At 39.3% G+C, this 22652-nt stretch overlaps 3 protein-coding genes and 1 non-coding gene across 5 annotated transcripts; 1 reads left to right on the plus strand and 3 right to left on the minus strand.

The window, feature by feature from the left end:
- Window positions 1-676: 676 nt before the first annotated feature.
- Window positions 677-8004, minus strand: bag1 (BCL2 associated athanogene 1). Its single transcript, XM_086042912.1, has 7 exons — window positions 7878-8004; window positions 6338-6466; window positions 6186-6268; window positions 6007-6120; window positions 3518-3625; window positions 2454-2516; window positions 677-2367 (listed from the first exon to the last, which is right to left on the minus strand). The coding sequence occupies exons 1-7, from the start codon at window positions 7912-7914 to the stop codon at window positions 2278-2280; spliced, it is 624 nt and encodes a 207-aa protein (XP_085899038.1). The 5' UTR covers window positions 7915-8004; the 3' UTR covers window positions 677-2277.
- A 295-nt stretch (window positions 8005-8299) lies between these two features.
- trnar-ucu (transfer RNA arginine (anticodon UCU)) lies at window positions 8300-8391 on the plus strand. The gene is given in 2 exon segments: window positions 8300-8336; window positions 8356-8391. It is a non-coding gene; the product is annotated as a tRNA-Arg (tRNA).
- A 1200-nt stretch (window positions 8392-9591) lies between these two features.
- On the minus strand, window positions 9592-14282 carry chmp5a (charged multivesicular body protein 5a). Its single transcript, XM_086042911.1, has 8 exons — window positions 14021-14282; window positions 13632-13736; window positions 13504-13550; window positions 11881-11974; window positions 11722-11793; window positions 11193-11301; window positions 10205-10320; window positions 9592-10108 (listed from the first exon to the last, which is right to left on the minus strand). The coding sequence occupies exons 1-8, from the start codon at window positions 14087-14089 to the stop codon at window positions 10058-10060; spliced, it is 663 nt and encodes a 220-aa protein (XP_085899037.1). The 5' UTR covers window positions 14090-14282; the 3' UTR covers window positions 9592-10057.
- A 748-nt stretch (window positions 14283-15030) lies between these two features.
- Window positions 15031-20024, minus strand: oprk1 (opioid receptor, kappa 1). 2 transcript variants are annotated; one of them, XM_086042904.1, is made up of 4 exons: window positions 19862-20024; window positions 18792-19085; window positions 17577-17929; window positions 15031-16810 (listed from the first exon to the last, which is right to left on the minus strand). In XM_086042904.1, the coding sequence occupies exons 2-4, from the start codon at window positions 19061-19063 to the stop codon at window positions 16278-16280; spliced, it is 1158 nt and encodes a 385-aa protein (XP_085899030.1). In that variant the 5' UTR covers window positions 19064-19085; window positions 19862-20024; the 3' UTR covers window positions 15031-16277. The 2 variants fall into 2 exon arrangements, with proteins under 2 accessions (XP_085899030.1, XP_085899029.1); XM_086042903.1 differs by having other exon boundaries at window positions 18792-20024.
- Between the last annotated feature and the right edge of the window lie 2628 nt (window positions 20025-22652).

A 22652-nucleotide genomic window follows, 5' to 3' on the forward strand; every position in this document is an offset into this window, starting at 1 on the left:
TAAAACCTTTATTAACAGCAATTAAGATTTTTACTTAAATCATGCAAAAATAAGTTAAACCACTATAAAATAAAACTACTGAATGATTTGTTATTGTTGCAGGCTCAAGCTGTCACCATAGTAACGTACAGGCCATGTTTTCTAAAGTAAACTGAGTTGAGCAGCTTCATTCCGACCAAAGTAGTGCTTTGCATGCATCTTGTGGTATCTATATGCAACTACAAACCTGGGGGTTATTACTCATTGAGTTTCACTATTTGCAGCAGGCTGTAAAACGTAAAGTAAACCTAGTAATTACCATTTCCAGTGTAATTTATATATTTGAAAATTCAATTTTGTTCTGTTTGTTGTAATTGTCTGGTTTTGAAATGAAATGATAAAGACTAATTCCATAAAAATTAAGTTTTTTCCCCCCAAATTAGCATATTAATTGCTTAAGTGATTAACTTACTCTAAATAAAAAAAATATTAGCTTTAAACTGCAAAAAAAAAAAATTTCTTTTTTTTTTACTAAATATGAAAAAATGTCTGCTATTGCAATTGAATTCTTCAAAATAAAATGTAAAATAAAACTACTGAATTCCTTTGATTTTGTTTTAGACTTAGTGTCATAATCGTGACAATATTTTAGGTAATGTTTCAACTCATACAAGAGTAAAAATAAGTTAACTACCGCTTCAGAGCATTTGAATATATTTTAATCAAAAACGCTCCGTTGTCTTGAGTATCACATTCACGGCAATATGACACACACGTTGAAGCTGGGATGAGACCATGATGAAAATCATGTGGACGTAAAGTACACTACAATCATTCAAAACTAAAGGACCAAGCACGCTACCGTGGCACTTTGAGATATGAGTTCCGAGTTAATTTGTTCTGTGAACACACTCATAACTCTAATCACTCAAACCTCAAATCATCTTTCACCATTGAAATGAACGGAAATGCTATGAATCCATTCCAGCCTACGCCCCCAAAACTAAATGTTTTGTCATGTGCTTTTTTAATGGAAAAAAAAAGCAGTCTATAATATTGTACTTTATAAAAACATACATTAATGACATAATTAGTGCTGCAGCCGGCAAATAACGATTATTTCAATGATAAATTAATCAGTCGATTATTTTGGCAATCAAGCAATGAATCGGATTAAAAAAAACTTTTAATTTCCTTCCTTTTACTGAGAATATTTACTAGGCGTGCGCATCCTTCCAATAAATTACGATTTGATACGTATCTCGATATTTGGGGTGCGATACGATTCAAGGACGGTTGAATTTTAAGTGCAATGATTCAATTCGATTTGATACACTCGCATCTTTTAAATCAAAACCGATTTTAGGATTCAAACTGTTTTTTGTTGCACCTCTAATACGGTTGAGAGGTTGAAATTCAGAGGACTTCGACAATCTTTAAAAAAAGGTCTCTAAATGCTTAATATATATCAAATAATATTATAAAAACTTTATTAATTGAATAATAGATTAGTTGTTCATCGCACCTCTACACATTATTGAATTAACCAGAACCAAACCATTTTTGCCACCTTTTTTGCTTCAGTTGAATGGCCACTGTGCTGTGATTTGTACATGAACAACTGCAAATGGGGAATAGACTTCTTGGCTCTTTGCAGAGGATGAAGAATATATGACTGGGAGTACTGTTACAGTACGTTGAATGTGTAAATGTCTTGCTGCACTGTTTATACGGCTGGTGTCAAGCCGAGCGCTCCTATGTCAAAATTCGGTAAATTCCACATATTTTTCCACTTATCTATGCAACTGGTCAGTCCACACATGTGGGTGTTATTTTTACAAATTACTGACCGATCTAAAGCGTTGAAAATGGCTTGCTCTCTTCAACGATGTAATATGTAATGATGTAATTGTTAAACATTTTTGGGGTCTCCTGAAAAGTGAGGATTTTGGAGGTATAAGGATTCTGCCCGACGGCAGCGATATGTCCCCCCCCCATCATGTGTTGGCATTAGCATTAAGCTAGCGGACGAAAAGCTAAACTATGATGTTATTGTTGATGTGAGGTGAGTTGTGTTCATTGCCACCATACAGCACTCGTATTGCAAGTTTGCCCTCACAAGTCAAAGCAAAAACGGAATTGTCTTCATGACAGCTCGTATTTCAACAACTTGTAAGTCGGGTCACTCGTATCTCAAGGTGCCACTGTAGTAATAAATAGAGATAAGGGAGGTGCTCTCTGTACACAGCATAGTAGTTGCTCACAGAGCAATAACAACAGTATTAAAACAGTATGTCTTCAATCTGCCAGGGCCAGATTTTTAGACTGGATCTTTGTCAGGTGGTCTGATATGCAAGCCTCCATCTTGTCACACTGGGCCAAGAAGTCCTGACGCGAAACATCTTGTGAGCAACACTGGTAGTTTTCTGACGAGGTTCATTGGATAGTAGAGGAAATGGGAGTCGAGCACTAACCTGCACCGTCTTCACGAGGCCCTTTTTCTTCTGCCGGCAGTCATTGAAGTTCTCTGGGACGCTCTGAGGGCAACAAAGTCACAAACTTTAGTACACAATCGGAAATTGGAAACAAATTCTCAGGAAACACTTGCCTCTGAGGTTGCTCAAAGCCACTTTTGTTATTACAACTGCACCTCAACCAACTAGTGACCTGACGTGCGAGGTTTTCGATGTATGCGCAGTCTTGAGTTGCAAGTAAAAAACCTGAGTTACAAGCACTAGCTTTCATGTCAGTGTGCTGACGGTGTCATTTAGTAGAAGCAGACAATTGTTCAAAAACTTGACTTGTCTCGTCTTCCAAACTCCGTTTGCTGCCGTTTGCCGTCAAAAACTCTCATTACCGACGACAACAACACAATGACGCCCTGAAATAATGTTCAATCGTTAATTAAGGTTGCAAAAAAAAAAAGACTTAGTTACGCGGACACTGTATTTTATGCCGCCTGTTGCCAATCGTGTTAATACTATGTTTTTATCAAGTACAATACTGCAGAGGGATGTTTTTTTCTTGCTAAAAAACACATTACAAAAACTATGTCGTGCTTCATGATGAACTGTAACAGATTTACTGTATATTTATTTCAGTGGGGAAAGAAGTTTAGAGATATATAAGTGTTTTTAGTTATCAAATCAAATTTGTTTTGTATAGCACTTTTCATACAAATGAACAAAATGCAACTCAAAGTGCTGTGCACTAAAAATATCAAAATACAACATAAAAAGGAGAACTCGCTCCCGCCTTCCCTCGCCCCTCACAATATACACAAAGACAGACATCCACAAGCACACCGGCACTTACACACAGGCACACACATATAACTGGAAAAAGAGACATGGCAGGGCACAGAGAAACCATAAGAGAAAAAAGTACCCAAGGGGAGCTCCTCCACGCTCAGAGGAATGACGCGAAATGAGGTTGAGGTCATGAACGTGGCCACGGGCCCGTAATAAACTCACAAGTCAAAGCAACACTATACAATTATTTTTTTAATGGATTCATTTGTAAGGGTGAAAGAGGTTACCAGACTATCGATCTGCTCCAGGATCTTCATGAACTGTTCGGCCGCGACTTTCACTCTGTGGTCCAGTTTGCCCAGAGCGTCAGCCTGAAGATCTTTGGCCAGGAAGCCCTGGTTTATTAAAAATAAATAAAATAAAAAGATTTGAAAGAGTATTTTATACAAGGGAGAATTTGGGGCTACGCTGAAAAGAAGAAAGAAAGAAGATACAGATTAAAGTCAAAATCTTCCGAGAACAAAACGAGTGCATTTGAGAAACGAAAGTTGGGTATGAATCCATCTCTAGACACAGACATTTTCTTCCTCAGCCACTGTAAGTTTTTCTGGGAAACTTTTTTTTTTATGTTATAATGTTGCCTCTGAAAATACACTGACCAGCACAACCATGTTCCCATAACATTTAAAATTTGCCCTGGAAATATACATTTGGTACTTTTAAACTTTAAAATATAAGACATTTTTTTCCCTGTGAAAATAGCTTCTTTTTTTTTTTTTAAATACAAATAATTTTTCATGAGAATGACTTTTTTTTTTTTTTTTTTTTTTTAAACACTTTATGTAGTGGTGTTTTTCAGATTTTAAAGATTTTTTGCTTTGTCTTGCGAATGCAAACATGAGATACGAGTACCGGTACTGTATGCAATAATAAAACGATGTAAAAAAAGGAGCTTACAGATATTTATTGACACAAACAGAACTACACTTTGTGTATTTCAAACAACCACAAACAAACACATAGTTTAGCCTTCCAGTCTGCTAGCTCAATGCTAACAGTAAATAGCATCTATGTAGCGGGGTTATAACTCCTCAAAGGAAGGCTTCATTCATTTTACATGTGTGGCTTGATTGGTAGTAATTAATTAGCTTAGCTTGGACAAAAAACACACACGAGCTGAAAAACACACCTCCATATTGATATATTTCACATTTATGGCAACATTGTCAACGCATGGGTACGACCGTGATGGGTTCAACGAGACGTAATGTGTGTAATTTACTGCTGGACAATAGACGCTCAATGGCCAACGAGGAGGACACAAAGAAAAGCAACACCATGATGCATTGCAAATATTCGCAAAGGGGTCGACCAGAAACAGCAAACAAGGTGCACACTGGCATGTTATTCCACAAAAAGCGTACTTGCACAGGTTTTGCAGAGCCCCCGTGTGCAAAAGGAGAGGCAGGCACGCGCGTGTGTGTGCAGTGAACATTTCAGCCAAGAGGAGTTGTTTACAGTTTGAGAGGGGACCCGCCACGCAGGTGACAGAAATTAAAAACCAACGCCGTGCTGGGTATTTTTAACGAACCATGGGCGGGCTGACCTGCGCAAGGGAGGATCTGTGCTTCCTCTGAGTCTCAACCCTTCACAATCCCCGCAGGCGGCGGCTTGTGGGCGGTTATGTCCACAATGGGAGCAGAGCCGCGCTCGTAAATTAAGCCGCTGAGACACCGGGCCAAAGCAGCACTCTGTTCATCATAAGATAGGAGGACATATTGTATTCATTCCGGCATTGTCCATGCTTGTGTAGTTGGCAAATGAGCAGAGCTGGGCATTTTACTCAAAAATTTGAAGGTTTATCGCCGGGGTACCCTTCCGCCATCCATTTATCTGCCATTTTGTCCGGCCGGAAAAAATAGAACCCGCTTATGGGCCGGACCGCCTATGATTTTAAACGGACGTCCGCACCCATCATTCACGTATATTGCTCTGAGTTTTTGGCTTTGGGAAACGAAAAAAGAATACACCCTTCATATGTGGATGGTTGTAGTGTCTGGAGTTGTTTCTGCAAGTTCCATAGGAGCAGTGTAAAGGTGCAGAATACAAGCAGCACTAACAGGAGTTGTCTGCAAGCGCGCATATATTATTGTCAATAGCCTATGGTGTGACCCTGACGTCACGCGGCACACTGTTAGGAACCATTAGCGGACCAAAAACATGCCTGATGTAAACTACATGAATCAGGCAGCAAACTTACCTGCATCAAACGAAACAATAATCATCAATCATGGAAACTAATCAAGTTATCAAATTCATTATAGACAAAATATGAACTTTTTCCTGCTGCAAGTAGCGTATATATGTTAAGTTTCCCTTTAAGCAACGGATTGGACACATATGGTGCAGCATAACACATGGAGAGATCATATAAAACAGTACTCAGCTATATATTCTTCATCCTTTGTGAGCAATGACTAATATTGGTGCCGTACTGATGAACTGAGAGGAGTTGAGACATCTCAATGAACAGTATGTGTATGTCTGTTTATACTGCCCCCCCATGGTCAAGGTAGGTATATCAGAAGGAACTACACAATGGCGAATCTATTTATGTAGGGTTACAAACACTGTTTAATTATTTTTAATTCTATTAAATTATGTAATTACTGTACGTTTTGTATTTTGAGCGGAATGTTAATACTTCTTGATACTTTCATGCTAAATCTGACAAAAACAGAACAAAGGGGATGCAAGGAAAGACACAAGAACGTACATTTTTGAGTCCAGTCAACTCTCCGTCAACCTTCTCCAGCTTTTTTGCCATCTGCTCCACCGACTTTTCAATATCTTTCAGCTTCTTCAGCTCAGCTTCCTCCTCGGGACTGTTCTGTTGGCACAATACGCCTTTATACACCATCTCACACACACATACGGAAAGTTTGAAAGTCTCACCCTCTTTCCAATCATCATGAGCTTGCATCCATTCTTTATCCCGTAGCTGGACAGTGTCTGCTCCATGTCCTTCAGTGACTTCCCTGTAACGTCAGCAGAATTCAAATGAGGGGAAACGATCATAGCGACAGCCGTCCAAAAGCGACTCTTACCTTTGAAGATGAGCTTCTGAGAGGCCGGAGGGACTCCGGTGACCTCGGTAAGACAATCTGACAGGTCTTTGACAGTGGGACTCTTGCCATCTTCCTGACTGGTCACCGTGATGTTGTGCTTTGTCGAACCTGGAGTGGGGAATTGGCAATATTAATAAACGTATATCCTTGCACTATTTGCATAGCAATTGTCAATATTAGAAACCAGGAGATGAGCGTGCCGTGAACCGATGCCAGCTGACTCATATGATTTCTATAATATTTATTTTGCGAGAGACTGCGTACAGCCAAACCATTCACAATCAAATGCCTTCCTACGGACAATTTAGAGTGTCCAAAGAACATGCATGTATGTGGAAGGAAGCTGGAGAAAAACACAAAAGCACACGGAGAACGTGCAAACTCCATAATGGAAAGCCAGAGCTGAGATTACAAACCAGAACTTCTCAACTGCCAGACAGATGTGCTAATAGCTAGATTGCCTCACTGCCAAAGTGAAAAAAACATTACAGGGGAAATAAATATATATAAATATATATATATTAGAAAATACTACACAAAAATTAAGTTAAGAAGTTAAAGCTAAAATATTAAATATAAAAAATATATTTGGAAAATAAGATTTGAAAATGATGCACATAATATTAGATAAAAATGTAGCAATTAGTAAAAGGGGGTAATGAAAAGAAAACTTTAAAAAATACTAGAAAATAAACAAACATTACATAAAAATAGGAAGGAAGGGGGGAAAAATACAAAAAGTAAAAAGAAATGCGAGGGGAAAAGAAAGAACTACATTGGTAGAGAAATACAAAAAAAATCTGAAAAGATGCAAGAATTTGATTAAAAAAATACAAAAATATTGAAAAGGTACACAAATATTTGGGGAAAACGAATATTACAAAAATACAAAAATGTTAATGTGGAAAATACAAAACTATTAAACAAAATAAATAATACTCAAATATCTTGGATGGAAAAATACACAATCGCCAGAAATAAAATTGAAACAAAGAAAATATATACAAAAAGGTGGGGGTGTACAAATGTTGGAACAAATGTCGCAAAATAAAACGTTAATATTTACATTATAGGAAAAATAGAAAAATAATAGCAATAACACACACAAAGATTAAAAAATAATGCAAAAATATTAGGTAAAAACGCTCGCCATAAACTCAGAACTGTGAGGCAGATGTGATAATCACTAGTCGACCATGGTGCCGGTGTGCCACATGCTTTGCAGAATCAAATGACACCCACAGACTAGCATGAGATTCTTTTCAAATGAAGCAGTTGAAATGTACCCCCTTAAATAAACAACAAAACAGCCCATTGAAGACGGTGGTCACTGTGTAATTAAGTAGACCAGCATTCCCACTGTACTACAAAGCTATTAATGCCCTTTTAATGTTTACCCCTATAGCAAACACGCTAGCAAGCCATTTATTTCCGGCGACTGTAATTCACCCACGACATTAAATTAAGCATAATTATTTCTTTCAAATATCTTTCAACAATTGCAAAATCATAATATTACCGTAAGCGACTACAACGCTGATAGCTTGCGCCGACATGTTTAATTATCGTCGTTTACGTTAATCGTGGCATGAATGCTAAAAGCTAATAACAAGCTAGCTACTTCCGGGTAACACCAGAAGCAGTTCATTTAACCCCTTTAACGAAAACGGAATTTTATTTAAATAATACTAAGAACAATATTTCCTAAATAACATCCCTATAAATATTGCAGTATTGCACTATTATTTATATATAATAATGACCATAAAATAATTCGATTACGTTTAAAAATACAGTCCCATAGCTAACGTTCGATTTACTTTCACAACACAAGCATTGTTTTATTCAGTTGGAAACAATGGCAAAGTTAGATAAGTAAGTTAACTCACATATTTAAACTATTTTATTGATACAATATATTGTACTTTTCCTAGTTGCAAGGGCTCTGTGGCGCAATGGATAGCGCATTGGACTTCTAGCAAAACACTGGTGAAGTAATTCAAAGGTTGTGGGTTCGAGTCCCACCAGAGTCGAGTTTTGATAAACAACTTGAATGCACACTTAGTAATTCTTCAAAGGCATTGATGGGCAAACTAACTTTAAGAACCAAGTTTTATTATTCATCATTACAAATAATTCAACATTGCAAATTATTTCAGGATGTTTTGTATGCAATTTGACTACAGTATTACTAATATATTTAATCCTTGAATTTGTATTTTACTATACAATGCAATGCACAGTAATTTAATAAAGAAATCGATCTTAACTGTATACGTAAACTAGTTTATTTTATATATGGCAATAAGAACAACAAAAATATATAATACAAAATAAAAGTAAAAATAAATACCAAAAAAATCAAAACATTAAAAATAGTAAAATATGGAAATACAAAAATATATAAATGCAATTAAATGTCAATTTAGTCATCTTTTATTTTTTTCAATGACATTTTTTTTATAATTGATTTTGCTTTTATTTTGGCAGTTTTGGTCCTTGGTATTTCTCGCACTGTATGTTGTTTTTGTAATTTTAGTAAGATAATTTTGATTCCTTTGCTTTGCTTTTAAATATCTAACTCTTGTTTATAAACGCTTTTAAACGTTGTACTTTTAATTATGTCAAGCACAATGAGTTACCATGAATTGCTATGTAAGCAGCCTTGCCTTGCCTAATATTTGTTAAGATTTACAATAAATCAGATCAATTATTTAACAAAATAAATGCATGTTAAACATACAATACATATACATTATTTTACTGTTATTTTTAATCAATTAACTAACTTAATAAAATTAAGAACTGCATGTTTTTATACTGTATTATTTTCTAACACTTTATGTACAGTAAATACACCAATTACCTAATAAAATATATGTTATATGTACCATATATATTACAATACATACACCAAGTACTTAATAGACTATACGCTGTATGTGTACCATACAAAAAACATTTTTTTATATTTGTATTTTATCAATCAACTTAAAATGAATCAGTTACCAAATTATTGAATGATATATATAAAAATCGAATGTGTATTTAAAAAAAACAAAAGTTAAGCGGGAGAAACTATGAAATGAATGCAATAAAAATAGGACGTAAATGCAAATTGGGCCAGATTAAAGGACGGAGCGAGTCGTATGGCACCCCTGATCCCAAAACATTTTGGAAATTTCTCCTACATAACTCCTCCAATTAAAATAATGGACACAGGTGAGGCATAATAACCAACAAATCAAGATTTAATTCAAACATTCAAATCTGCGGACGCTCTCAATTCCCATCTGTGAGAGAAATCAACAATTACATTAATATCATGTTAAAAGTTTCATTTCCTTGAATGTCCTGGGGTGACCGTTTGTTGACCTCACCCACATAGTCTCCTTTTTACAGTCCTCTATTAGGCTTGTCTCGGTCTTCCGAGTGGACTTCCCTGACACCATCACAAAACAAAAACAACAATACTGAGAATTCAAAACTCAACAATACTGAGAAATCAATACGGTACCTTAGCTAACTGCCAAACATGATCTGAAATTATGTTTTTGAATGGAATAAAAACATGTTACGTGGCTGGACGTAGTAGTAGTCGCCGATCACATGTATTTGTGTTAATCTACAGTATGATAAAAAATAAATAAATAAATAAATATTAAGAGTTTTCAGCCTGAGTGCAGCTGACACGTGCATTTAAGTGGCCGGAATCTGCGGGAGGCCGAACTCATCCACCAAGACGCCATCCTGCAAACGCAAGAAAGATATGAGTTTTGTTAAAAAATATCTACCCGGTATATAGAAATAATCCAAAAATGAGTCGTAGACATTTGGTGACTCTACCTTGTCTGTCTTGCTTTCTCCAGGCATGCCCTCCGGGATGGAGGGAGCAGTCGAAGCATCGTCCAGGTAAGAGGTGTCTTCGTCCTGCAGCAGCTCATCACCCAGTGCGTCCAGCTCTGAAAACACACCAAAAAAAAAAGACTCATTCATGACTTTAATAAAATCCCATATGCATAATAATGACAGTTAAGTAAAATAAAAAAAGATTTACACCGTCTCTGTCACTTCACCTTCAATTGTGCTGCTCATTCTAGTGTGAGCACTTTGGCCACCTTGAGGCAATGAAAGAAAGACATATGGATCTCCTGTACTACACTGGAGGCTCAGCTTCTCTCTTGGCTTCTCAGTACAACCGTAATATTAGTCGTGCCTTGCAGAGGATAAAGAATACACGCCTCGGACACTGGGCGTATTGTTATATGATATATATGGTCTAAGAAAGCAACTGCAACGCGCATACTGTACAGGTGGCAATGTCTCTGGAACTTCCATTATTAACCCAGGCAAAACGTAGCTCCTCCCTGACATACAAAGTTTGTCTCTCGGTTGAGGTCACTTCACTTCCTTCACATCAATTTCCATTTAGACTTTGGCGCTATCTTGTGATAGATGAGAGCATTTTAGAAAGAGTACAAAAAAAGTGAATGGTGAGTCAGTGTATAATGGCTGTTGCCCCCCCCCCCAGAAAAAATGTGAGAAATTGTAAATAATTAACTGCATCTATGCAGAAGATTACAGAATTCAAAACAAGTTTCACTTTTTTTCCCCCCTCTGGATTTCTCCTGATAACAGACAAACTTTGAAACGTTTTTTTTTCCCCCAGCATTAACTTGCATCATTTTACACAGAAATAATAGAAATATAGATATTTTTTCTTTACATAAAACAAGTAAAATTTTGACAAAACATGTAGAGTAATAAATTACATAAAATGACATCAAATGAGGCGTCAAACCGCATGAGTTGCTGAGCTACCGCTGAAGCATACCTGCTTCCAGATCCTCCTCGTCAATGTCAGGAGTGCCGTAGCTGCGACTCATGGCCTCCTGAACCTCGTTGGCGTCCTCCATCAGGTCCTCCAGTTGGTCCTGCAGGTCCTGGAAGATAGATGAACAGGTAGATCGATACGTAGGTAGACAGAAATCGAAAGATATGGATACTGATAATTATGGATGGGAAGATGGATAAATAGATGGTGAGGTAAACAGACGGGTATATGGATAGCTGATGGATTGATTAATTGTGTAGATGGATAAATGAACTGATGAATGGATGAACAGACACAAGATTGATAGATATAGATAGGGCCTGTACAGACAAGTCGATTTGCCAACTTAACTTCTCCACAATGACGTTTAGCATGTGAAATACGATTTTTTTATTTGATTATAATAGTACCGTACTGAACAAATGACAACAATGACATAATCAGCGCCTTGTCGACGTCGACTTGAACTTTTGCAAATTAGTGACGACTTTGGAAGTTTGGATGGATGCAGATAGATAGACATACATACATCAATCTGGTCCACTTTGACTTCTTTGTATGCCCTTTTCATTTCCTTGGCACCAAGCTTCATAGCGTCCACCTGGCCAAAGAACAACAAGGGTGATCCTCATCTACAAGGTAGGAAGAGAAATGATTGCACCCATAAACAGAAGGCAGCAAATCTTACGGTTGACTTGGTGTCCTTGAGCGTCTGCAGGGTGTAGTTGGCCTGCTCCATGTTGAAAGACTGCTGAGCCAGCTGCTCTCGCTGACTCTCATACCTGAGTGACAGCAAACAACAAGTACCGCGTTAAAAACACTGGATTGGAAATTGTTCACATGGCTCGGTCGGTGCTGCTGTTTTGGTTGGCGACGAGCTCGCATGCAGGCTCAGTGGTTGAAGCTCTAATGTCTGTGTGTACGCAACAGCGTCCCGGATCCAATGACGTTTAGTGGTACAGTATTGCCAAATTAATAATATGAAGCCACGATGAACAAGAGAGGTAACAACCTTTTAATGGGCGGTGGCATTTTTACTGTTGCGGCATCCACCCAACTCGAGGATCGAAACCGCGCCTCCGGTTTGCAAGCTCGGAGCGCTGAGCTAAAAGTCCGGGCCGACAGCTCTAATATAAATTCTATCAGAAGGCAAAAAAAACTTGAGACAGGTGGCGCATGTTTGTCAGTCGTCAGCGAAACTGGAGTCCGTTAGTGACGGACTGGAAATGTGGCGACCCAGTTGGTGATAATTACATTGATGGACGAGAAGCCACTTCTGTCAGTAATCAGTCCGGCATTTTTTATTTTCTTTATTTTTTATTTTTCCATCACTCGTCATCAAAACGGGTGTCAGTCAGTGACAGACTGACAGACCTTTCATCAGTATTGACAGAATGTCCACCTCTGCCTGTTAGGAGCCAGTGAGATCGTTTCCGTGGCAATGAGACGATATGTTTCTGGCTGCTGGCTGGGACCAACGACACACACTTACACACACACACACTCATATGATCACATAAAACAAAACACAACCCTATCATCAATTCCTTTTCGTCAGCTTCCTTCCCCAACCATTCTCCTCCCCCGAGTGACAGTCGACGTGCCCTGTGGATGCCTTGAAAGGCTGCAGCTGTGTCTGAGCTGTTACATGTGTCCCCACCCGATATCCCAAACCCTACGTCCCATGCAAGTATTGAGTTGTTTTGGTCATGTATTCTATTCATGTGGCTGTCATAAAAAGGAAAAAAAAGGGCTGTAAGCGCTGTCAGGCTTCTCCGTTCAGTGCATTAAAATGTCTATGCAATGTTCTATTTTTTCCTGCTGAATGCAGTACAGGCAACATTGAGCTTTTACTTCTGCGTTTTATATAGTGCGCTGTACAGGACTCACTTATTGCCAACTTCATAATGTCAGTTGAACCTGTATTATTTTGCACTCCAATTTATTTTGAACAGACACAAAAATCCAATGACTTATCAGTTTTATTTTGAACTTTTGTTTTAATCTTAAATTCAGAGTTGTTTGTGTTTTATTTTGGACTTAATTTCTCAGTTGCGGCGTGAATGTTCTGCCATTTGTCAGAACTAAACAAAAGTCTTTCTTTAGAATTATCTGTTATTGGAGTAACAGAAATGTTTAGTATCAAAAGTACTAGTGGTATCAGTGACTTGGTATCGGTACCAGGCATCAGTCTGGAAAAAATGGTATGGAACATCTCTAGTTCAGTCCACCCCAGGAATTTTATTCGTCTGTTTATTTATGTATTTATTTATTAAAGTGTCTGAGTGTCAAAGTTTCTGTGTGTACTCACATCTTCTTCTGCTTCAGCACTCGCATGGCCTTCTGTTTCACCATGTTCTACAAAAACAAAGGAAAATTAAAAAAAGTCCACGACTGGTGTATTTTAGCTTTTATGGATCACCATTTAGTATTTTCCACCTTGGAGGGTCCATCCTTCATCTTCTTCATCTGATCCTTGTACTTAACGAGCTCCGCGTCCAACATGCTGATCTTCTTCTCGACAGACTCGCCCCTGGCGTCCACCTGAAACGTCATATAGCGTGAATTTTACCCTCCCCATAAACTTATGTCTACTGGGACGCCTTGATATAGACTAAAATGGCTTCCCCACTCTCAGGCACTGATTATCATTAGTCTTCAGGGTGGTCAGAGCACGTTTAAATAACCCCCAAAACACATAAATAGATGTTGGATGTTAATTGCGATTAAATACTTTAAACAATTATAAATAGCACGGCGAGTTGTCGCCCCGAGAAAATTAACGGAAGGCATAAACAATATGTCTGAGGTTGCCAGTTACTACTCACATTGCCGATACACTCCGAAAGATCCGGAGCAGGTCCTCTTGTTTTACTGCGTCCGAAAAGTCTGTTCATTTTTTTTTTTTTTTACTGGGGGACAAAGCGTTATTTTCGCTTCAAAACCCACAATATCTCCCGTTAAAAGTGAAAAGATTTCTCAATTGAAGACAACCGGAAGTAAGCAGAAGTGGTGAACGATTGCGATTGGTCGACGTGAACAGAGCCAGCCAATGAGCGGGTTAGGTACGTTTCAGTATTGCAGCTTCCCTTCGCTTCTGTTCCCATTCGCTTTGTTTGACAACATAACAGCTCAAAGGACATTGTTCTTTGCTCTTGGTACATATATTCCTCACACGAACATCATAAAGTTGCATTATTTAAAAATATTTTCATCTTACGAAATAATTACCCTTACCCGACGTTATTTAATATTTTACTACGTCCTAGATTAAAATATAATCAAATTATTGTAGTCCATTATAATACTTTTTGAAATATATACACACACACACACACACAATTTCTACCCAAATTCCTTTAGAAAAGTATATATTCTAGAAATGTATTATATAATTAATAACAATAATAATAAAGTCTGAATTAAAAATAAAGTAATAATCTTCCGTTTTGGAGATTTTGTTCTCTGCAAAAAGGTTCTGCGAGAAAAAGAAAACGTGTTTTACAGGCAATGTAAAAAGGGCTTAGGTGAACTTTTGGATTTGGTTTATGATTCATTTAACAAGTGTCATCATCATCATCATCATCATTAACTCAAGCACATCCTTGTGGTTTCCTCTACAAGGCCAAATGATATGGGGTTCCATTTAAGAAATAGCATGCGAAAAGTGCTTTTCACAGTGGCGTCGCTGTGGAAACGCTGCGTCTTTGTGTCTCAGGTGAATAGCATTGCTCGATCAGTGACGATGAACGAGCCGCGTGGTTCAAAGTCGACTTGTTGGTGACCATGAAAGAAGCAGTCACAATACGCATATTGGCACACTCAAATTGATACAGCAATGAGTTTAATATATACGCTCACAATTCATCTTATAATATGTCACAATATGAAACACATCATGAGGAATCAATACTTTTGTATTACATTACAAACCAATGGAAGCATAATGATCTGGTCCGAAGCTCATTTACAGTATGTACGAGACCATGCAGCAGTCATGAAGTGCTTTAATGCAGACTCTTTCAATTTGTTTGGTGCCCACCCTCATAAATGCAAAACACTCATATCTAAAATTATCTTTTCTCACTGAAATGAATGGAAATGCCATTAATCTGTTCTGCCCCCCCCCCCCAAAAAAACAACAATAATTATTACAATGTGTATTTTAATAATGGAAAAATAGTACTCCATAATATTGTACTTTATAAAAACATACCGAATAACGTGATTAGCTTGCATTAAAAGGAATTATACCGTTTTTCGCCACACTGCATCGAGTGAACGGCCATTGTGCTGCTACTTATGGTGCACCCGCCTTGGCCAGCTGGGGCAGTGTCCGACAGATGGATATGCTGATCATTGAGATGTCTCAATTCCTCTCAGCTCATCAGTATGGCATTAAAATTTGCTGTTCTACTTAGGGTCATTTTGCACGTATATGTAGAATATATGTGGTTACTGTTATATTGTCTGCCTACATGTGCCGCTGTACCGTTTGTGTTCAACCGAATTCATAGTCACATCGCCACTATGATGACATCACCAGTTGCGGACCAAAATGGTGACATCACAATTGGCGGACCGCTGCAGCAACGCCACAAGCGGACCAGCATGGTTGACATTACAAGTTGATGACCACCATGGTGTCATCGCAAACAGACTGCTCGATGACATCACAAGCGGCCCACTGATGTGACATCACAGGTGGACCACCACAGTTCATACCGAAGCTTTGGACCACCACGGTGTTACATCACTAGTTACGGATGGTGACATCACAAGGCGCGGACCATCATGGTGATCTCATAGCTTGTGAACCACCATTGCAGACTGCCATAGTGACATCACTGCTATGGTGACATCACAATTGGTGGACCACCATGGCCACGCCACCACCATGTTGATATGACAATTTGTGGACCACCATGGTGACATAACGACCATTGTGTCATCACAAGCAAACCACAATGTGCCTTCACAGGTTTCGCACGCCAAGGATGAGGTTCAGACAGCGGTAGTGACTTGCGTCAAGCACAATTCGTTGGAGTCCTCCAATCCCGGCACGGTGGACATGTCCATGGCTAGTCATACGGGCCTGGCTTGCCCGGAGTCGCCGCGGTTGCCCTGGGGACACGAGTGGTCCCTCAGGGTGCTCCTGACCCGGCTCACCCCCTGGCAGTCCCTCCGGGTGCCGTGGCAGCAAAAGTCCCGGAAGCATCTCTTAAAGTTCTCGTCCAGGAATGCGTAGAGAATGGGGTTGAGGCTGCTGTTAGTGTAGCCCAGCGCCACGCAGAAGAAGTAGGCGGCCATGACGGGCGTGGTCTCGGGCACGTGGGGCGACAGGGCCTTGACCAGGATGAAGATGTGGATGGGGGTCCAGCACACTACGAAGACAGCCACCACCACCAGAACCAGGCGGGCGATGCGGCGCAGGTTGCGGTCCTTCTCGCGTGAGCCGGACAACAGGCGGACGCTCTTGAGGCGCAGGATCATCAGCGTGTAGCACACGCTGATGATGATGACGGGAACCACGAAGGCAAAGATGAACACGCAGATTTTCATCAGCGTGTCCCAGTAACTGTACGGCTCTGGGAACTGGAGAGTGCATTCTGTTGTCCCTGGTGGTCAGAAACAACAATATGAGATGTACAGTTGCTCCACTTTTCGGAGATACTGTGGTATCTGCTAACGGTGCCTTTCTATTAGACAATTGCATGTATTTTAGCATAGAGTTTGTAACTGACTAAATTGTTGATCCTGATAGAGAATTGCTGACCAAGAGATGTTGGTAAAAAACACCAGTATTATGATATAATTATACTCGAATTTTGTGGAAATTTGTGGACTGGGCCGCTCTGAATCCCCCACTAATAGCGGCAGTAAATGAACAAGTTTAAAGCAACACCGGGTAAGTTTTCAGTTTTCGTTGATTATGGTGGCACCATTTGGACAAAAACGGTAGTATTTTTCCTGAAGTCAACCGCATTTCCCATGAGCGACACATAGTGTCGTACTGACGTGAAATCCTGAGCCCTCACTCGCCTGCAGTTGTACTGAATTGCATTTCTGTTTCCAGTGGCTGTGTTTGGAATCAATGGCAAATGCAAATCTAATTGTGTCTAAACAATAAAATGCAACGATGTTGAAAATGAATGTTTAACTTTGGTTTCGAACCGTGTTTCCACCCAAAAGCGTTATGAAAATATTTTATTAATGTCGAATATTTACCCGGTGTTGCTTTAAAGCTGGATTGATACGTCTTCTGACTGGATAGGTGATCGGTTATCATTTTTTAAAAAAAATAAAAAAATGTAAAGCCTGCTATGTGTCCTAACCCGCCAGTGAAAAGCGCGTCCAAACTCTCCAAACATTTGATTTATCTACCATTGTTGGTCTTGGTGCTGCCCAGGATCATAGCAGGCACGCCGGCGGCGGATGACAGCACCCAGATGAGCACGTTGATGACTTTGGCCTTGACAGGTGTGCGGAAGTCGAGCGCCTTGACAGGGTGGCACACGGCCACGTAACGGTCCACGCTCATCATGGTGAGCGTGAAGATGCTGGTGAACATGTTGTAGTAGTCAATGGAGATGAACACCTTGCACGCCACCTGGCCAAAAGGCCACGAGTTGAGCAGGTAGTCGGTGCTCTGAAAGGGCATGGTGCTGGTCACCAGCGCGTCCGCCACCGCCAAGTTCAGGATGTAGATGTTAGTGGCCGTCTTCATCTTCGTGTACCTGACGCGCATATAAAACAAACATACAGTACTCGTAACCCGACTGCATTTGATTAAACGTATAAATTGTATTTTTCTCTTTCCACCATCATGCATTTTTGTTCCTCCTTTCTTCTCATCAATCATCCATCCATTCTCTTGTTTTTTCTCATGCTTCTTCTTTCTTTCCTTTTTTCTATCAATGCACCACTCATTTTCTTTCTTCTCTTTATATCCATATTGTTATAAAACATCCACCTCCTATCATGATTTGTCTCGAGCTCACCAATTTCCTTTTTCTTGTCACCCTTTCTTGCTTCAGATTAACCTTTCTTTCTTGTTAAGAAGTGTGTGTGTGGGGGGGGGGGGCAGTGCGCGCGTGTGTGCTGGAGATGTTATAAATGGTTGCCTTCATAAACTTAATTTGTCCTATTTTACCCCCATGTTCACTCTTTATCAACATGAGCCAATGTCTTACATGTTGACAGTTTTCAAAAACAATGTTATGAAAGTAGGCAGCACGGTTGTATAGTGGTTTTGAATTCACAACAGTTTTTGCTGTTATGAATGAAAAGGACATTTTGTTTTGTATATTACAGTATAACCACATGTGGCCTGACTGACCTCCAAAATTCGACTTTGGATTCATTATTTACGGCTCTTTCAGGTTGAGCACATGCATGCTCATCAGTATTAATCTGACAGGATTTTACAAGACTGCCATCTAGTGGCGAAAACTGAATGACACTTCTCACTTTAATTTTGTAAACTTTCTTTTGTATTTCAAAAGTCATGTACAGCAATTAAATTGTTCAAGAAATCAGAGCGACTTATAATAATATTGTATCACCCATTAAAAAGGTACAATTGCAAAATGATCTTACCTGATGATGACGTACATGACCAGGCAGTTGCCCACCAGGCCCACCACAAACACCAGCGAGTACACGGCCACGATGACGGGGATGATGGGCGACATAGGCTCGGCATCATGGGCCTCGCTCTCCAACGTCCCGTTGAAGGCTTCCAAGACCGAGGAGGAGGCGGCAGAAGTCGGCCAGGTGCAACCCCCCGGCGCCGCCTCCCCCTCGCCGTCCCAGGGACACAAGTCCTCGGGCCCTCCTCCTCGATGGATGTGCACCACGCCGGTCTCCATGGAAATGCGTTCTTATCGCTGGCTTTTTTTTTTTTTAATTTTACCACAATAAAAGCATCCACAAAGGCATTTAGAGGTGTTTACCACAATAAAAGCACCACGAGTTAAATGAATTGCAATTGAAGATAAGCAAAAATAAGCTGCATCTACTTCTATGCAAATAATTACGACGTGTGTCAAGCGTAGATAAAAAGCAGTTTTTGGATATCAAATGGATCCCAAATTCACGACCAATATAAGGAAAACTAATTAGTTTGAATGACGTTTTATGACCGTACAAATAGAAATTACATGAGTTTTAATGGCATGGAATGGCTTCATTAATATGTGGTCTTCAGTGTTATATTTAGCGGCAAAAATAATCCTTAAATTTAATTGCAATATATTTTTGAGCGACTTAACGTAAAAATACTGAGATCTTGGCACTCTTGAGGGTAAAAATGATTATTCTTGCGAGAAAAAAAGAATGGGTTTTAAAGACAATTCTACGATATAAGAGGGGAACCTTATGGCGGAAAAGGTGCGCTCAAATTTAAAGGAAAAACGCTTTTTGAAGACATTTACGACAGTAAAAAAACATGGATGGTCTCTATTTGCGAGAATATGAGCAGAAATAATTATCTGTAGAAATTCTGCTATGCATTTATCGCGTCTTTAAAGACGTGTACGCGACGGTATAGGGGAGAACGAATGAGAATGAATGAAAATAAAAATGGGCATTTCATACACTTTGGCGACAAAAAAGGCAAAAACGAATTACTGAATAGGCACCACACCACAGCATCAACACGACCTTACCTTTGTTGTCCCAGCTTTCCAAAAAGTTGATGCAAATGCAAAGCTGACGAAGAATAAATGAAAACGCTAATAAAATGATTCGCAATAATGTTTGAGGCTTATTGCTGTGGAGAAGGAGAAGAAGCTGGTGAAGTGAACGTGGCTCAGTGTGCAGTTTGCTTAAGCGCTCATGCTCCAATGACGTCATCACCGGCTTGACAACAACACACTTTATATATTGTATTATACTGTACTGTAAACGGGAGAGTATTGCTGCTATACCAGATAAAAAGTTGGCAATCACGTTATAATGTGATTTCACCTTTGATGTCTTTTTATGTTTTAACATAAGTTTCACATTTTAATGTAAGTTTTGCGTTATAAACCCAATGTAGCTGTGTAAGATATCTTATCTTAAGGCATGTAACATCTTAAATCTGTTTAAACACGTAGCCTTGCTTTTTTTTCTTTTAAACAGCAGCCTATTATAGAAGAGCAACATACTTTCGTAATTAGTAACTTTGATTAAAGTAATCTGTAATCATCCCTAACAGGGTCAAGTACCGAATGACGTGTTGTGTTGGGTTCTTTTAAAACAAAAGACCACTGTTCTCTTCTGCGATACCATGGAGCCGCCTTTATTAATTGCCTGCACAACACTGGAGTCACTTTTTTTTTTCGTTTTCTTGTTCGAGATCTGCAGTAACATAACCTCTAGTGGTTCAGCACATGTAATACCATGGATTACGCCACAGGACGCCCATTTTCTGTCATATAGCAATTTTGTTTTGTTAACTAAATGTTAACATTTAGTACATACCTTATCCCTTTGCATGTGAAGTATGTTCTTGTCTGGGACAAAGAGGGTAAAAATCTTTCCAATCCGTCATCCATGTCAGCGCAGTACACTTAAACCTATGACCCAGAAGCTTTTCATTCTACTCTTAAAATAACATTGCCTTTGTTGCAATAATTATTTTTTTGCAAAATAACGCAATAAGTTTTCAGTTTTTAATTGCGTTATTTTGCAACAAAAAAAAACATATTGCAAAACAATGCAATGTTATTTTAGGAGGAGAACAATTAGGAGGAGAACAAAAGACTTCCACCTCTGGGTCGTAGCTTTAAGGGTGCTGCGCTGAAAAAAAAGAAAACTTTATTCCTGAGGGCTCACATGGAGAAACAATTATGTAGGCGACTTCCTGTAAGACACCTCCGGTATGTGGTACTTTTTTTTGGTACTTGCTACAGTAGGTTTCGTTTCACAGAGATTTATTTGAAGCTCACCCCCTTTTCTAATCAATCATTCGCCCCCATTGCATTGAAACATGTCTTACACAGGTTGGGAACTTGTTGCGCTGTTGGCGGTTGTACCAACAAGCAGAAGTTGAATCTGTGACTACAGCTCAATGAATGAACGGGCACTCCAGACGTGAGGGAGAGGGTGTTGTTGTGATAACCGCTAGTTTCCAGCGCCTTCCCAGGGAGGAGGATCACAGAACATTTTGAGTCTTCGTTTGTAAAGACAACCTCAACGTTGTACCTGTGCTCTTTTCACGTTGTGGACAAAGAGCACGGTGAAACACTCGCATTGAACTTTGTGCTAATGTGCTTGCATTGCGACAAATCACCGGAGAAGATTCACCCGGTGCAAACGTTATGCTCAAAATTCAAAATAGCTTTGGACGTTCGGTGCCTCCAGTGACCATGCACATGGTAATCTGTTTGTCTTTCTATCACCAATAAACATTCTTTATCACACATACGAAAATAGACGATGCACATACGACATAGACGGGAAAAAAATGGTCCGACCATTTTTAAAAGTTTTCCATCTTTGGTTTATCGCGCACAAAATGGGCGTACATCATAGGCGGGTAGGTGGGCCGGTCTGTCACATAGGTGGTGTGTCCAGTCCTGCCTAACTCTTTAAAAACAATATTTTGAAAAAGAGAGATTTGCAAAAAAACAACAATAACCCAACAACAATGAACTGGACCATATAAATATTCTTTTGTTTTTCTTGTTATCACATTGTTAACAGTGTGGTACTCATAGGAACAATTAAAAGATGGAAAACAAATATTCAAAACCAAAAGTTAATTTGACCTTATTTGAAATATATGCAGTCGCTTGACCTAAACTTTGGAATGAGCTCTCTCTGAGTATTCGCTCTGCTTCATCTACAGTATTGAGTGTTTTAAGTCCTTCTGAAAAAGACATTTATTCGCGCTGGTATTTAAAGGGGCATTCACCCCCCTAGCAGACTCTTGACCCACCCCTCACTAAGATTTGAAAAAGGTACTCAAAGAGGGCGTTGCATGGAGGAAAACTGGACTTGCGAAGGGGGAGAGAGTTGGGCGTGGTCTGGCTGTGATTGACAGCAGCATTGACAAACTATGACCTAAATAATTTCTCTACTACGACAAACTTTGCTAAATAAACTAACCAAATACGATGCTAATAAATCACTAACCTGACAAATGATATAAAGATGTTTGCAAACGGCAAGCCCGAGCTGCTTATACCTCACGGTCGTAGAGTGACTAAGTCAAATTCTCTGCTAGCATAATCAGAGGACAGAAAGCCAAATTCACATACAGTACATGCAACGTTTAACCGGAAGATGGCTCCACACAGACGGTTTTTGCCCTAAATTAAAAATTTCTAGAAACATGCCCTAAAATGTCAAAAATAATGATCAGGACATGAAGACAGCATTACAGACACCCATTTATACAGTTTATCTGCAAAAAAATAAAAAAATAGATTTGGCGGGGAGTACCCCTTTAACACAAGCTAACCTGGGGCA

The sequence above is a fragment of the Filicampus tigris genome, chromosome 10 (genome assembly GCF_054856515.1).
Source record: "Filicampus tigris isolate MCC_2025a chromosome 10, RoL_Ftig_1.0, whole genome shotgun sequence".
NCBI lineage: Eukaryota > Metazoa > Chordata > Actinopteri > Syngnathiformes > Syngnathidae > Filicampus > Filicampus tigris.